This window comes from Tenrec ecaudatus, chromosome 3 (genome assembly GCF_050624435.1).
Source record: "Tenrec ecaudatus isolate mTenEca1 chromosome 3, mTenEca1.hap1, whole genome shotgun sequence".
Taxonomy (NCBI): Eukaryota; Metazoa; Chordata; class Mammalia; order Afrosoricida; family Tenrecidae; genus Tenrec; species Tenrec ecaudatus.
The window spans coordinates 153,728,520-153,744,649 of NC_134532.1; the positions used below are offsets into that span (position 1 = coordinate 153,728,520).

Genomic DNA, 16,130 nt, shown 5'->3' on the forward strand with positions numbered 1-16,130 from the left:
GTACATGCAGGTGGACCAAGAATAAATAAGCATAACAGATATTTAAAAGGGAAAAAGACAACAAACAAGGCTAGAATTATTAGATTTTATTTGTCTCTAGGACTCTTAAGCCCTCAGTTTCACCAAGTAACAGACCATACTTCTGGAAGAGCAGCTCTTGCCCCGGTTATAATCTTTTCAAGGGAGACAGGAGTTACCAAACACCTCAATTTCAGGAGGTTTTTAGCCCAGAATTTACAGGCCAGTCACAGAATCATGACAGCTTCTTAGATTTATGATCACAAACACAATCTAGACACATACAATAAAATAAAAATAATTTAATCCATTTCTTTCCTTTGCTTTATCCTAAGAGGTTTGTTACTCAGCAAAGTTTGATTATTGTCCTTTCCAGGACACCTCTCTTGCAGCTTTAGCTCAGAACATAAGGGAATCCTTGTATTTGAGAGGGGGGAATCTGATCCCATTGTCCTCAGATAAGGACAAATTAATTTTTTCTTACTCTATACCAGATATAGCTTTGTTCTCATCAATTCTTCCTATTTCCAAAAGTCAAACCCTATCTTGAAAACTCCTTTGAACTCTGGGCGAAGGGATGGACCGAGGACGAGTTGGCTTGCTTTGGGGGGAAGATTCAGAAGAGGGCTGCTATTAACCACCTGCTCCCACATATTTACTTTGGAAGTAATTACAAATAAAAACCTTAAATTCCTTTTGTGCTAATAAAACATTTTAAGGACAACACCAGAAACCTCTGGTCTGAAATAATATATTACAATATCATTTCAAGTACATTGAGAATTTATATTATTCTTATCTCTGTACCCCCCCCCCCCCTGAGTTTGGGTTCACAGTTTGGAAGAGATCATTTAAAGAGGTAGTTAATGGGAGTTGAAGAGGAAACAATATTTATATCTAGCAGCACTTCGGGAAATATGTAATATCTATCATTTTGATCTCAGTTAACATTAATCGTTCCCCTCTGAATATATAAATGTAACAGGGAGATGATCAATTTCCTTTTTCTTCTTAACTGCATAGACCTCTCTCGTTCCTTTCTATTACATCTCCCCAAGTACTAGCACTAGTTGTACAATGAACAGCCCTTCCAATGATATGCTACACAGAAAACCCTTCCAAGTTGGGTTATTTACATTTAAAAGAGAAAGGCTCAACTGAGAAATTTTTATTCATAGTCATTAGAAAAAACAAGCAAATCTTCCAGCATCCCCAACTGCTGCTCTTTCTCCCTGGAGCTGATGCATTAAAATAATTCCTCTCTACCTTGACTCCAAGGATTGGCCTCTAGGGAGTCATGATATCTTGTATGATATTTACGCAGACGCCAGGCCTGCATGAAAGTCCTGGTCCAGGTAGGTCTGGCTCCTGTCTTATGACGGGCTGGTGGAATATTGCTTCATCAGACGCCTGTGGCAGGGATTGCACACTCGCTCGGGTTGGATACTTGAAGGGAGAGGCAGTTCATGAGTCGAACAGGCTTCGCAGAAGGTTCTTTTGCAGTTCTTACACTCATTCTACAAGGAGAAGAGGAAGAAAGGTGGGGACGAGCAGAGGAGCCAGGGAGAGAGAGGCATGAGCTACAGGCGTGAAAACATGGTAAACGCTCAATGTCTCATCAAGGATGGCCTGTTTGCTATGTACCAGATAGCGTCCAACCAGACAGATTTAGAGGAAGAAAAGCAGCCAGAATTGAGAACAGACATTCCACGACTTATTTGCCTATGGAATTCATTGCATATTCTGTTTTCCTGTACTTACTAGGGGAAAACACACACACACACACACACACACACACACACACACACACACTGCCATTGAGGAGATTCTGACAGCCTCCTCTTCCTCCTGCGAAGGGACGGGTGGGTTTAAATGTTCTATCTTATGGGTTGCAGCCCAATGCTTGGTCCACGGTGCCACCAAGGCTAGATTCATTTTTAATTTGAACTAATTCTAAATATGAGGCAGTGGTAGTTCAAGGGCAGAATTTCTGCCTTCCGTGTTGGCGATTGCTGGCTCAGCGTCTTAAGTGCAGCCACCATTGTCAGTGGAGGCTTTGGTATTGTTTTCATGCTGAATAGGTTTCAGCAGGTGCTTCCAGACCAAGACAGACTAGAAAGAAAAGCCTGGTAATCTTACTTGCAAAATCTCAGCCGGTGAACATATTCTGGGTCACAATGGCCCTATGCCATAGTGCACGGGGTCTCCGTGGTGGGCAATGGATGGCAGTCAACAGTAACAGGGCTACAAGGAGTTTTCAAGTGTCTGCACCTACTCTGACCTAGCAGTGGCTAGCCCACGATGAGAACATCTGCTGTGTATGAACTGCAAGCACAAGTCCTAATATGCTCACTGTGTTCCTGTCTTGCTCCTCTATGAGCCTGTGCCCTGTAGCAGGAGCACTCGGCTTCCTTTATGCTGATACTAAGGAAAGCGGCCGTTTGAGTCTTTAGAATCTTCAGGAGTGCTGGGAGAGCATCATGGCAGGGTGACTGGCGGGCCAGAACCACAGAACACATTGCCACGAGTCGATTCCAGCTCAGTGATCCTGTGGGCAGAGGAGCACTGCTCCTTTGTATTCCTACGACAGGAGCTTGTTATGGGCGGAGGAAGCCTCTTTCTCCAGGGGATCAGCTGGCGGGTTCAACTGCTGCCCACCATATTATTAACAGCTTTCAATTTCGTAAAGTTGTGCTTGTTAAAATCCAGCCTGCTCACAAATTGTAGTTGGAACTGTAGTGTGGAATTGGGGCACATCTCCTGTTTTCCTAGGCAGGTATTCTCCTATCCTCAGTGGTCTGTTAAGCATCCACTATATAATCCTTAGCGTGAGGATGGCTAGCTTGTGTCTCACTTACATGGACATGTTGCAGGCAGCCAATCCCTAGAGAAGGACATCACGCTTGGTAACGCAGGAAGTCAGCAATCAAAAAGGAAATCCCCAGTGAGAGGGGCTCACATAGTGGCGGAACAATGGGCTCAAACACAGCACCAGCCGGGAGGATGGCATAGCACCGGGCAGCGCTTCGCTCTGTTGTACACAGAGTCACTATGAGTCGGGACTGTGTCCCGGCACCCAACAACAAATTGAGCGGGCTTCAAAAAGCCCATGGGGAAGTTTCATTATCCCTTATCCTACTTTTCCAGGAGCTTTGTGAAGCCCCCTCGTTTATGATGAGGATGCACCTAGATGCTGAAGGGGACTTTGGTAAGCATCTCACAGGTCCAGTTACCAAAGGAAAGTATTCTTTCCAAAGGCCTGCTTCCATTTCTGCTTGCTTCTCAGATAACAGACTGGGAAGGCACCCATGTCAACATTCGTGGGGCAAATAAGCGGTCTAGCGGGGACAGCTTCCTTTTCTTCCAGAGGTGAGTTCCCCCAGGAACTAAAAAAAGCACCTCCTTCCCCAAACCTGTCTTCTGTGTTGTAAGCTGGACGGGGGCACCGGAAGAAGCCTCCACATTGAAGACAAAGTCAGGTTGGAATCCTGGCTTTCCCACTTACTGCTTGTGTAGCATGGGAATGTACTTCATTTCTCAGAGCCTACACACTGATGACATACATGACACAAAGGTCATGAACTTTCTAAAAACAGGGACTTGGCCTATTTCCTTCATGACTGTGCCACCAGCACAGAGAACCCCTCTCTCTGCTTGTCTCCCTGCTCTGCCCTGGGAAGACCGTGAGCTACACCGGGGAAGTCTGTTGTCCCCGAAAGGGACAGGGTAATACTGGACCTCTCTGTGAAGAAGCTGCTCAAGTCTCACCACAGTTACCTTTTTCACGCTGCCACCATCTTCCTGGCAGAGATGACACACCTGCGGCTTTTCAGACAGGAGAGGTGCATCCTAAACCACACAGGCAGCCAGTTAGTTCCCCGTGGCCCCAGAAACATGAGTACTTTCAGAGTACGCATATAAGCTACATGCTTAACAACAGCACACCCGGTTACCTAGATAGGAAAGAAAGGAATTACACATAATCCCAGCACCTTGGTGCAACTTATGATCCTATCATGATTGTTCCACCGTTCTTTTAATTTTTATAGTAAAATAAAATGCAACTTTTATTTACAAAAAGAAAGCGAAAGCATACAGAAATAGCAAGTGGAAAGTTTAAACTGTAATAAAAAGAGAAATGGTGCTCTCCCTCCGGTTTCACTTTCCACTCTATGGGGGACGGACAGCACAAGACTCCACTTGATAGCCTACCAAGCAAGCACATTGCGCGGGGCTCAGACAGAGGAGCGAACAGCATCTTTCTCACGGGACTGGCAGACACTATATGCTACTTGCAAAGCCGGTTTTACCATTTACTTTTTTACTTCCCAGTCATCAGAAAGCTTTTTTGGCTTTTTCACCTTCTCCAGTTGCTGTCCGGGGAAAGCAAGGCAAAGGGGGCAAAGAGAGCTCTGTGAGGTCCCACGTGAGGAGTGGGGACAGCTGTTTCCTTGGGAAGTTGTTCAGAGGTGAGAGCTGTAGGCTCGTTAGCACCCTGGTGAAAGGGCAGTAAGCAAAGACCTGGCTTTCGCCCACCTCCCCCCACTCCCCACCTTCGCCCTGTTTACTGGCTATGCAAGATCCAGCCAACTTCACACTCTGTACAAGGTGTTTGGAACAGTAGGTTTGTTTACCTTTGGATCCCCGTAGTGAGACTGCAGCCTAAAACAGAGAAGTAGAAACAGTGACAAGCAGTTCAGTTACTGCATTTCCATGATTCCATCTCGATTCATAGAGGCCTTAGAGGGCAGAGGGGACCTGCGCCTATGGGCTTCTGAGACTGCATGGAGTAGACAGTCTCATCTTTCTCCCCTCTGATGGCTGGTGGATCTGAACTGCTGACTTGCAGTTAGCAGCTCAACGCACACCTCTACCAGCACTCCTTTGCTTTTATGAGCCTGACATTCGTAGCTATTTTTACTAACCAAAAGAAATCTGAGGAGGATTTTGGCTTTTATGAAACGTGGCAACAGTGGAACTCGTGTTCAACATCTGCAGGCACCCCGAGCAGCGATATGGCTGGACTCTCCCTGCTCTTCCCTGGAGACGGCCGCCGGCATCTCAGACATCAGGCCGCCGTGCTGGGAACCAAGGCCTTGAATTCTGGCTCGGGTTCAGCCCCTTGCTGAGTTTGCCTTTCTACCCAGCTGTGGACGGAATCAGACGGTGCGTTTGAACAAGATCCCCAGGGGACTCCTGTGCACGCATCGACTTGGGTGTCAGTGTGCATTCTGACTCAGTATGGTCTGGGGTGAAAATGCAAATTCCCAGCTGGGAGGAGAACCAGAGGAATTGCTTTGAAACCCTGCTGTTATTTTAGGTTTTTGTGTTATCTGGTGTGATTTAGGAGGCTATATTTTGGGGTCTGGGAAGGTGCAAAAAGTTTCCCATAGAAATTAACCATAATTTCTTCTTCACTTCATTTTGGTCTTTGAAAGGTCTCATTGGGACGCCCTACTTTCTGGGAAGTGGGGGACCCTGATCCTGCACAATCAGCCTGCACACACGTGAGACGGTGTGAGTTTTCTTCTCCAGCAGTGAATCCCTCATTCTTAAGGCGTCAAATCCTGGGCAGGGGCAGGTGTTAAAAATGTTTACTGTCCAGTTTTCTCAAAACCTCGCTTTCCTAAACATTATTAACCTCCTTTAGTTTTCTTTTTTTTTTAACCTCCTTTATTTTTCAATGCAGCAGCACCATGCAACATTTGCTGCCTGCTAAAACAACTGACACGGTGAACTTCCCCAAAGCAGACTTTATGCAAATAGGAATAAGGAACCGAGTGAAGTGGAGAGAGAGCTTGAGAGAGAAGAGACGGGACAGGAGAGGAGGTACTTGATGGGCGGCTGCTTTTCACAGGCACGGAGGTGAAATCAAGGCAGACGCAAGGACACTGAAGAAAGGGTTCTGTACACTTAAGAACTGTGGGGTCTGTCTTTTGGAATACCAATTTTATTAGAGCTTAACTTCTGAGAACTTGGTTTGCAGAAGGCTCTGGCTGACAGTGACAGCCCCAAATCCATTTGCAGTCTCTACACTGTAGATTAAGTCTCCACTGAATTCCTTCGGATCTTTCCCAGGATGCAGATAACACTGCCCTCAGGCAGAGGGCTTTGACAATAGAAGCCCCTCCACCCCCCCTCCAGCCAGCCAAGGGAGGGCCAGTCTCTTTTAGGGGCTTTGCCTTGGTGTGACCTAGATGGACATCACTACACTGGGGAAGTAGAGGGGATCACGTGGTTATGAGTCATGTCCTATCAGTCATGCCCTGACAGTTTTGGTTGAAAGGCCCTGGACCAATCTTGTAAGCAATTCTATCTAACATAATTACACATCCTAATCATGGTCCCGTTCCTGCTTCTGAGTCCCACCTTTAACTGTGATACATTGATCTGCCGCCAAATATGAATTTGAGATGGTTTCCTTTGCTCCATGCCTTATTCAACAAGCATCCTGACTGAGAATCCTTGGATGCCATTATGACCTTGGACTAATGACCTCCCTTATCTGAATGAGGTCATTGTCCATTTTAAGACTTAATCAAATTTCTCTGAAATCCTACTTGAGATTGCGGTCCCTTTTGCAAGCTACAATCCAATCTAGTAAAGAATAATAATAATATCTTAAGTGATAATCTGAGCTTGGATATGGATCAGGGAAGAATTGGAATGACAGAGGGATTACGCCTTCTGTAGAAGGGATCAATAAGTTTGGCGTGATCTGTGTTAACTGCTTTGTTATTTAGTCACACTCCCTTCAAATGCCCTTTTTCCTGGCATCGTGCTAACGTCACAGCAGTCAGTGTCTGGTCTGTGTCAGGGCTAAGCAACCTCGAACGCCCCGTTCCCCACCCACGGCAGAGAGCTCCAGAGCTCCGTTATACTGGACCTGTGGCTTCCTTCAAGGGGCGTTTCCCGGTGAGCATTTTCCTGAGCTTTGTGCTTCCCATCCTGCAAAAAGAACAGCCCGATTTACTACTTACTCGGAATGTTAAACAATGGTGATGTTGCACGCAGTTTCTGCTGTGTGGTATGTTTGGGTATACAGCTAAGGAGCTTTTATAAAAATCACAGATCTAACTTTCTTTCTTTATTTTTTTAAATAAATCATTTCATTGGGGGCTCGTACAAGTCTTAGCACAATCCAAACCTCCATCCATTGTGTCAAGCACATTTGTACATTCGTTGCCCTCACCATTCTCACAACATTTGCTTTCTACTTGAGCCCTTGGTACCAGCTCCTCCTCTCCCCCCACCCTCCCTCCCCATCATGCCCTACCATGAGCCCTTGGTAATTTATAAATTTATAAATTATTATCATTCTGTCTGACATAGAGATCTAACTTTCAAGGCTGTTTCTTCATTCTCTACACCAAGTAGTTACTTTTTTTTAATAAATTACTCTAACAGACAAAGCATTTTTGGAGTAGATCATTTTAATTCCTGAGATTAAGCAAAATTTAGAATTAGCCCCATTTAATTGCAGATAAAGGGCTCAAGATGTTAGTTACTTCCTAGAAGAAATAATTCCACTCCCTTAGGTAAAATTCTGAAAAGGTGATCAAAGTGTACACGGCCGAGGTCACGCCCAGCAGACTGTGTGACCCCGCGGACAATCTGTCAATGAGATGTCCCATTGGCACACCAACTGCTATAGCCTACAAACGCAGGGTGTTCTCTGCACGTAAGACTCTAATCCCCTAAACCCTGTCTTGCTGGATACATTTTCTGTGGTTGCCGCCTGCCCAGCTGCTTCTAAGGGTGGAATGTGTGTCCTCCAATGTCCTCTCAAGGGTCATGAAAGGGAGGTTTGTCAATGCACTATGAGGGGCTTCAAAGTGTTCATGGAAAAAAAATGGAATAAAAAGAGAATGTGAACATTCTGCTGTGGAGGAACTAAGGATTGGGAGGGATTATTATATCCCAGAATTAAATATTTCAGTCAGCACGAGCCTAAGAAACACACTCCCCGACCCCCCCCCCCAAGGATACCACAGGTAATCCTCCTTAACAAATCAAAAGGGATAAAAGGGCCAGGAAAATCATGGCTCTTAAAATTCCCCTTTCCCAATGGAATCAAGCTAGAGAGAGAAGGCAGGGCCAACTCAGACCCCAGCCTGCCTCCCAGGAGTGCTCTCCATTTCGGGGCTGCGGCTCTAGAACTGAAGGCCAAGGCAATGGGGGATGTGCCCCACAGAAGCACACTGGGGGGGTCTGTGTCTGAAAATGAAGTCAGAGGAAATGAGCAAGGGGACAACAAGTGTTACCATTTGAGGCTCTGTCTTCTGGGGACCCTTTCCTGGAAGGTTTCTACTTTGTAACCTTCTTTCCTGTTTTAGTTCCAACTCAAGCTGGTTCCTGGAGTAGATGGAAGAGTTAAAGGGTGAAAATTCGTATTTTCTAGACTCATATTCTCTAAAGAATGCCAATTCCTTTTCTTAAAGTTTAAGTATTTTTTTAAAAAATTTTTTCTTTTTTTTTGCCCCTCCCCCCCACACCTGTTTAAGTATTTTTTTATACTTGATTAATAAGTTACCAGATATACAGAAATCCAAAATTAAAAGCATTAAAATACAATATAATTAAACATTAAAGTACAATAAGATAAGCCCAATAGCTTAATGCTAAAATATACAAAACATGCTAAATCTTTCTTGAATGATTAAGAATCACTCTAGGGTCTCATAGTGCTTAAGAGTTGCCACTTAAAGGCAGAAGATTTTATATTCCTATATCAACTATTAATAGAGTTGCTTTCAACTAAATGCCAGGTTACTGTAACTGAAAGGCAGTATTTACAAATTTTCAGCAAGATAGATTTTAAAAGTACTAACCCTATAGCCCCATTTTGTGTACATTAGCTGGTCTCTCTTTCCAGTTATGCATTCAACCCCGGCTATCAACACAAAGGCCTGTTTGTTTGAAGTCAGTAGTTTCAGCATGAAAGTGAATCTCATTTGAGATATAATCCTCAAACTAGAGCATCCCTTTATTAGCTTAACTGTGTGAATACTGAGAAATCTAACCACTCTAAACCTTAATTTAGAGAGTCTTGGTGGCATAGTGGGCTAAGAGTCATGCTGCTAACCTCAAGATTAGCAGTTTGAAACCACCAGCCCCTCTGTGGAGCAAGATGAGGGTTTCTACTCTCTCTGCTCTGTCTTATAGATGGGCTCGCTATGGGTCAGAATGGACTCGGACAGGGAGTGCAGTGAAACCAGAGTTTCATGTGAAGGTGGGGACAATAGTATCACCCAGTAATACAGCTGAGGTGAGGGCGTTAGGAGAGGATGCATGAGAGATGCTCCGCAAACATCTGGCGCACAGCACAAAGCCACTGATTGGTGACTGATGAGATCTGGGGCATGTGGGTACACGGGAGGTTTCTGAATTCTAACTCCAGAAAAGGGTCACTGCTAATCTCTGAGATGGCTGCCGGCCCTGGGACTCTCCCCGACTTTGTCTAGCGGCCGGCATCACCCAGGACCACCACCCTGCCAGCGGAGCTGCCCAATCTTCACCGCTGCCTGGTGAGCGTGTCCAGCTCCAGCTGCAGACTGTTGATCTTGTCTCCGAAGTCCTGCTTGAAGAGCCGGGTGTCCAACTCAGCAGACTGGCGGCCTCGCTCAGCCTGGCGCAATCTGGATGTGAGCCACATGAACTTGTGATAAAAAACAAAAGCCATGGTGGGGAGGAAGACCAAGCTCACAACATAAAGTAAAACAACCCAAGGAAGGAGGTTAGGAGAGACAGACAGAAAAATCCTGGAAGACTACGGGGCAGAAATGATGAAGGGGTGGGGTGGAGCAGGACGAGGAGGAAACATTCAAAGGATAAGCAAGATGAAGGTGAACCAGGCAGAAGAACAGCTGATTTTCCAATTTTTTTATTACTGTTATTCTAGCACTACAGTTTACAGCCATTAGATGATAAACAAGAAAACATCACGTTTTAGAAAGTCCACATCCAAAGCCAACCTCAAGGACACAGCAATTAAGTTAAATCCACTTTATTTTTGGCTTGTTATTTCCTAACAGGCTTGAGACTTTCCATTTCTGTCCTCCACTCATGAACTAGAACTTGCAAATGGGCAGCTGCCTTCTCACATGCGGAATCAGAACATTTCTCTGATCCTTTCCCTACACCACAGGTAGTAACTCGTCGGGCACGATACATTAATCCTCACCCGAGGCTCTGGGTTATCAGATACGGGAAACCTGGGCCAGGTTGGCCGTGCGGAGCGTGACTAGGTGGACAGACTAGGTGGAGCTGGGCCTGTACAGGATTCCTGAGCACGGGCCCTGGACGAGTCTGAGGGGCGGCTTCCCGCATCTCCTACGGCGTTGCCCCCCTAAGGCTGCTCTAGAGAGTGGGACAGCTGCGCTGTCTTTAACTGGACGTGGAGGCATGCGATGCGCAGACTTTCATTTCTGAAGTTGCATTTTGGTGTTTGAGCATTCTATCCAAATGCTCACAGAAAGGCAGCTCATTAGCTGATGTAGTATGAATGCAAGAAGAGGTACAATTGCATCGGTGCAAAGTTATCAGAACTAAAAAAACAAACAAACCAACTCAAGAGCCTACGATCTCCCATACACTCGGTCTGCACATTATGTTCTCTGCCTTGACTTGGGTTCGAGCTGTGCGAGGCCGGTAAGAAAGCACACACGAACCCACCTTGCTCTTGTTCTGTTCTGCCAAGCAGGTGACAGGTGAAGCCAAGGGGTTACCTTCGCCCCATCGAAGCAGCGGAAATGCTGCAAGTCACACCAGAACGAGAGAAAAAGCAAGTGTTTTGCCAAGACGTTTTAAAGGGCACGAAGGCTGTGGCAACCCAGCCGGCCCCCCAGTGAAGTTGTTAAAAATAATCAAAGTATGTGAAGGGTTTATTTACAACCTAAAGCTTAGAAAGGGTTAGATTTAGAGTCACTTAGAAAAAGAAGCCCTGCTAATATTGCTTGTAGGTATCTAAGGGAAATCTTGACTTTTTAGACTAATTAATAATAAAGGTACAAGTTTACCATTTATCTATTTTGAAATGCATTTCTAATAATCAGATTATGATTTGTTCCCCAGAAATGAAAAAAGACAGTAACAGAAACTCTTAAATAAAAGTTGCCGGCAAGGCTGACAGGCAGGAAGCCATTACCCATGTCTCGGCCCTGCTCTCTTTAACGCAATAGGAAGAACAAAATAGATTTTGAAATGGATAGTCTTTATGTAAAGGAGTGTTTTTATTCATTTTTGTACTCTCTGAGCTATCTGAACAGAAAGAAGTACAGAAAAATAAAAAGAGCAGAGGCAGAAGATGGAAATAGTAAGGTTTACACATGTGCCACATTATTATGCGATCATAAGTTACCTAGGCACTAACTTTGCGTACTTTAAATAAATGTAAAGCTGTGGGGTTATTATTGTCGTTGTGTTGCTTTTTCCTCAAGTCACTAAGAAAAAAAGTTGCAAGCAATCTTGGCTACTGAGAATAAAAGTGTCGGGGCATGAAGTGCTAAATCCTAGGCTTGGGAATCAACCTATGTAACAAAGGAAAGAGGTAATGCCTAAGACACACAGACCTACTTTAGAAGAGTCCACGTTCACAGGGTATTCACCTCGAGCTCAGTACCTTGCACTGGTTGAACCGGTGGACTGATAAGAGTCATGAACTACGAGCGCACCTAGAATTTGATATTGTCAGGACTGAGTTGTAAGGGCCTCAAGAAATCTACTCAGGACTGCAATTCTTCAGGTGTTTTTCTGTCTTTCTTTCTTTTCTCTCCCATGATTGATTGATTGGTCAGCTGAGAAATAATTTCACATTGTCTATATGGCATTTAGTCAGGGTGCTCAGATCAAATTTTCTAATTCTGGGGAGACAAATGAAAAAAGAAAGAAAACCAATGAAACAAACAAAACCCAATCTACATATCCAACTGGTGGGTTAAAGTCCAGCAAGTTCCAAGTCAACTTTCAGTGACATTTTCTAGAACCAGAGCTTAAACATAATTAATTTTCAGGTTTCTTCCTTTTATAATTAAGTCGTGATAGTGGACTTGCAATGCCCAACTGAAAAAAGCCTAGTGATGTTTGGGGATCAGTTTATTTGCTGCACTATTTAAGGTTTTTGCCTGTTTCACCAAATCCTTTTCACTAAATTAATAAAATCAAAACAAAAAAGGAGTGATAGAGGGGTGAGAAAATGGACAAAAAAGAAAGACAAAAATAGCAAGACACCAAGTCAGCTACATAATACTCAATGAAATAAGTAATTGCTTTAGTTCTGTTTGCTTTAAATGCCAATTAAAAAAAATCACCGAAAACGAACTTGATACATGGCAAAAGCACAATTTCCAACTGACTTGTTAAATCATAAACGCAGTATCTATGAGCAAGTACATTATTTTCTTACATAAGTCTCCTTCCTAGGTAGAGTCATACTTTTTCATTTATTATCCAAACCAGAGATACATGCTTATTAGTTTGTAATCAGCATCCATATGTATAAGAATAATCTCAATAAAATACATTATTCATTCATTGATGTAGTCACCACATGCTTTGTATGCTCCTGCCACCATGACAGGGCCAATGCGGGGACCTCAACTCATACTCCAGTACCCTCAAGGGCCCTGGACTCGCCCGGAGAAGGCTGTGAGATGAGGAGGAGAAGGGCTGAGTGGGGGCATTAAGACAGCAAGGACTCAACGCTGGGAAAGAGGAGTCGGTGAACGCTTGGAGGAGGTGGTGTCCGAGTCTGAGTGTGAGAAATGTACGTACACAGTTCACGAGTGGGGAATAGAAGGGGGTTTCTAATCAGTGGAATTATTAGGAAAGTCCTGAATGGGGAAAGTAGGGGAAAAATGTCCAGGTACCAATGAAAGTAGTTTAATTCTGCTCAAATGCAAACAAACGAACAAAGAAACAAACGGTGACCAGTGGGTATTAAAGGTGGCAATACAGGCTGGCATAAGATGCCAGGTTTCTCTCAGTCTTGGAAGTCTCCGTCTTTTCCTCGACAGCTGAGTCACCAGGAAGAAAAAGGTGGGTTTAGGAAAGCGGAAAAGCAAGAAAACCAACAGAGTAGCGTGGGAGAGGATTTGCTTTGGACATAGTGAATTGTGACAAGTATCTGGCCGACGGTCAGGACAAGGGAAACGCAGATGCAAGAGTTCTGGGTGAGAGGTGACAGTGCAAATCACCTAAGGCCTCCAGAGAAAGTAGACACCCCAGGGAGCTGAAAGCACAGAAAGGAAAGGGTGGAGCAGGGAGAAAAGATCCACAGCAGATCCTGGGCCCCCATATCCCACCTAGTACCACAGCCGTTAGACTGCAGCAATGGGCAGGAGCCTCAGACTCACAGACACAAATCTCCAGGTTCCTGCAAAGTCCATTCTTGTTTTAAATATCCTTCCTCCAACATTCCAAGTTTCAGAAATAGGGTTAAGTAAAAGAGTTAAAGTTCTTTACAAAACAGTCATGAAAAGCCGGCATTTCTTTAAAAATTTTCAGTGACATCATAGAAAAACATTTCAAATTTAACTTATTTTCTTCTTTCTACCAGCATGTGTTCAAGCAGCAAATAATTTTGGCCCATTTTACCAAATGCATGTCACATTCTTTTCACCCCGACTCCTCATTAGAGAAACAGCACGTTTGTACCTTTGCTCCAGCTGCTTAATGGTCGCAGCCATCTGGTTAGTCTTCTCTTCCAAGCGACTGTTTAATTCACTTTTCTGCTTTACTCCTAAGTCTGAACTCTGTTATAGGAAAGAATACAATGATCTATACAAAATTCTGAAATACATCACCTAGATCTTTTGAACTTAGCATTAAGTGAGAAACAGAAATGCTTGTGTATGTGTGTCAGTTGACTCCCAAATGGAGAAAAACCAAAACACCATTTGTTTAAAATTAATTTTAGGTACATGCAGCCTTATAAAAATCAACACCAAAGGCTCATTAGTTTATTTTATTTCAGTATAAAATGTAATGATGTATATTTGGGGTTTTCACAAATTTGTAGAAATATAGAATGAAAAGATAATAGATCTTTCCCAAGAATTTTTTGAAGCTCCCTTAAAGCTGTCTGCTATCAAGATTTACAATCTGGAACCCTACCTAGCTAGGGTCAATGGCAATGGGTTGGGTTCGGTTTTGTAGGATTCAGCTGGCGTGTGAGGCAGGAAAGGAGAAATTCTCTGATAAAAAAGCCTCTCTTCCCCCATTATAACTTGAAAAATGGTTACAGCTTTCCAGAAGAGTTATGCAGGACCCGATGATAGTCTGGTTTCTCAAATGGCTTTTTAGCCATAAATTCCTCTTGCATTTATTTAAAGTGTGCTTCTTCAGGAGCCCCCACTGCCCTCCAACCCTACCCCAATGTTAGAGCCAGCAAGTCTGCTCCTCACAGTTGCCCTACCTGCAGCTTAAAGGCAAGTTCATGCTTGAGAGCTCTGAGATCGTCCAGCTGCTGCCGCAGAGACACCAGGGCGTCCTGCTTCTCACAGACATCCTTCTCCAGCATCTTCATGGCCATCTCCATCTCCTGTCGCATCCCGATCTGAATCTCAAGTTCTTTTTCAACGTCCTGCCCCCACAGGCAAACAAACGGCTTACTCTCTTTCCTGAACCAAGTACAAACTGTAACAATTCACAGTAAAGAGTGGAACAAACACTCTTCACTGAATATGCTAGTGAAGCGCTATCGGCAAGCATTAGTTTGCAGAAACATTAACAAGAAAAGCAGTCAACAGACTTCCAATAGCATTTGCACCTTTAGAAAACAAATCTCATAAACGTGCTGGGCCAAAGACAGCACTATCAAATACGTCTAAAATATGCACGTACTTGAGGCATCTCATCAGAGCTTATTAATGTAAGGGATGTTATGTGCTATTATAGAAATACCTAAACAAAGTACGATAATAGTCAACCAGCTCTCTTAAATTTGGATGCAGGTAATATATGCAAGACCTTAAGAAACTCTGAAAGTGCTTTGGGTTACTAGACTAACATCTCAATTACTGGCCATGGTTAACATAGTTAAATGAAATTTTTATGTTTACTGAGTGCAGAACTCCTTTAGTTTTTCTTTAAGACTTTCTGAATAAGGAGGTTTTCTGCTTTATGAAAACCTGTTCTTTATTGATAAGGATATTCTGTGCTCCAGCAACATGCTTTGGATAATTATGTGTGGCTGGACAAACAAAGACCTGAGATTTTTCGGTGCCTACTTGGTGCCCACAGCACACCTAGGACCTGCCTACTGCTTGGATTCTTTCTTAAAAAACATTTACTTTATTCTAATAGATGGATGTAGAACATTTTATAGAAGAGATTTTATCATGCGCTACTCGAGACACTTCTTTGTACATGGCTATCATGACAGAAATCATGCTGCGTATTAAAATGTGCCATGTATCATTTCTCAGACCGCCTACGTGAAGTATTTCTGATCTAATTTACAAATGTATCGAAGGCACAATTTTCAGGGTTGTTAAAATGGTGCCTTTTCAAAAACCGGAGATTCTGTTCCATACACTGTTAATTTTTATAATAAATTAAGTCCCCCCTTATTTTCAGGCTTGTCCCTACTCTGAGATGGTCTGTTTGTCATAGCACCCGAACTGCAGGAAGGGTGGGTACACTAAGCCACTGTGCTCTTGGCTTCTCGGTGGCCGTGGCTTTTCAGAAGTACACCACCTTTCTACTGAGGGGCTTTAGGTCGCCACAACGGCCTATTTTTAGGTTAGGAGCTGAGTGCTAAACTGTTTGTACTACCATACACCAGTACTCAACTCACTGCCACTGAGTCACGGCGGACTCACAGTGATCACACGGGACAGAGCCGAGCGGCCTCTGCGAGTTTCCGAGACTCTAACTCTTTCTCGCGCGGAGGGGTTGGATGTTTTGAACTGCTGGCCTTTCAGATTGCCGCCGAACTTGCAAGCTCTACCCGCCCAGGGTTCCTCTATCCGGGGACGAGGCTAGCAGGAGTAACGCACACAGCTGTGTAGATCAAACCTCTCCTCGGAGGAGCTGTACTCAATTACTAAGAGAGCCCTTCTGGCCCCAATCCCTTTTGTGATGGCCTCTCGATCCTGGCCTCATGGCTGTGC

General features: G+C 44.1%; 1 protein-coding gene across 10 annotated transcripts in view; it reads right to left on the reverse strand.

Annotated features, from left to right (window-relative positions):
* Window positions 1-1,171: 1,171 nt before the first annotated feature.
* Window positions 1,172-16,130, reverse strand: part of RUFY3 (RUN and FYVE domain containing 3) — a 96,938-nt gene continuing 81,979 nt past the window's right edge. For 3 of the 10 annotated variants that reach the window (XM_075544229.1, XM_075544231.1, XM_075544232.1), the window contains 8 exons: window positions 14,432-14,599; window positions 13,672-13,769; window positions 9,537-9,656; window positions 8,283-8,373; window positions 6,905-6,966; window positions 4,653-4,680; window positions 3,796-3,867; window positions 1,172-1,535 (listed from right to left, as the gene is read on the reverse strand). In XM_075544229.1, coding sequence (XP_075400344.1) covers window positions 1,392-1,535; window positions 3,796-3,867; window positions 4,653-4,680; window positions 6,905-6,966; window positions 8,283-8,373; window positions 9,537-9,656; window positions 13,672-13,769; window positions 14,432-14,599 — 783 coding nt within the window. In that variant the 3' untranslated portion in view covers window positions 1,172-1,391. The other 7 variants (XM_075544234.1, XM_075544236.1, XM_075544237.1 and 4 more) reach the window with 5 other exon arrangements.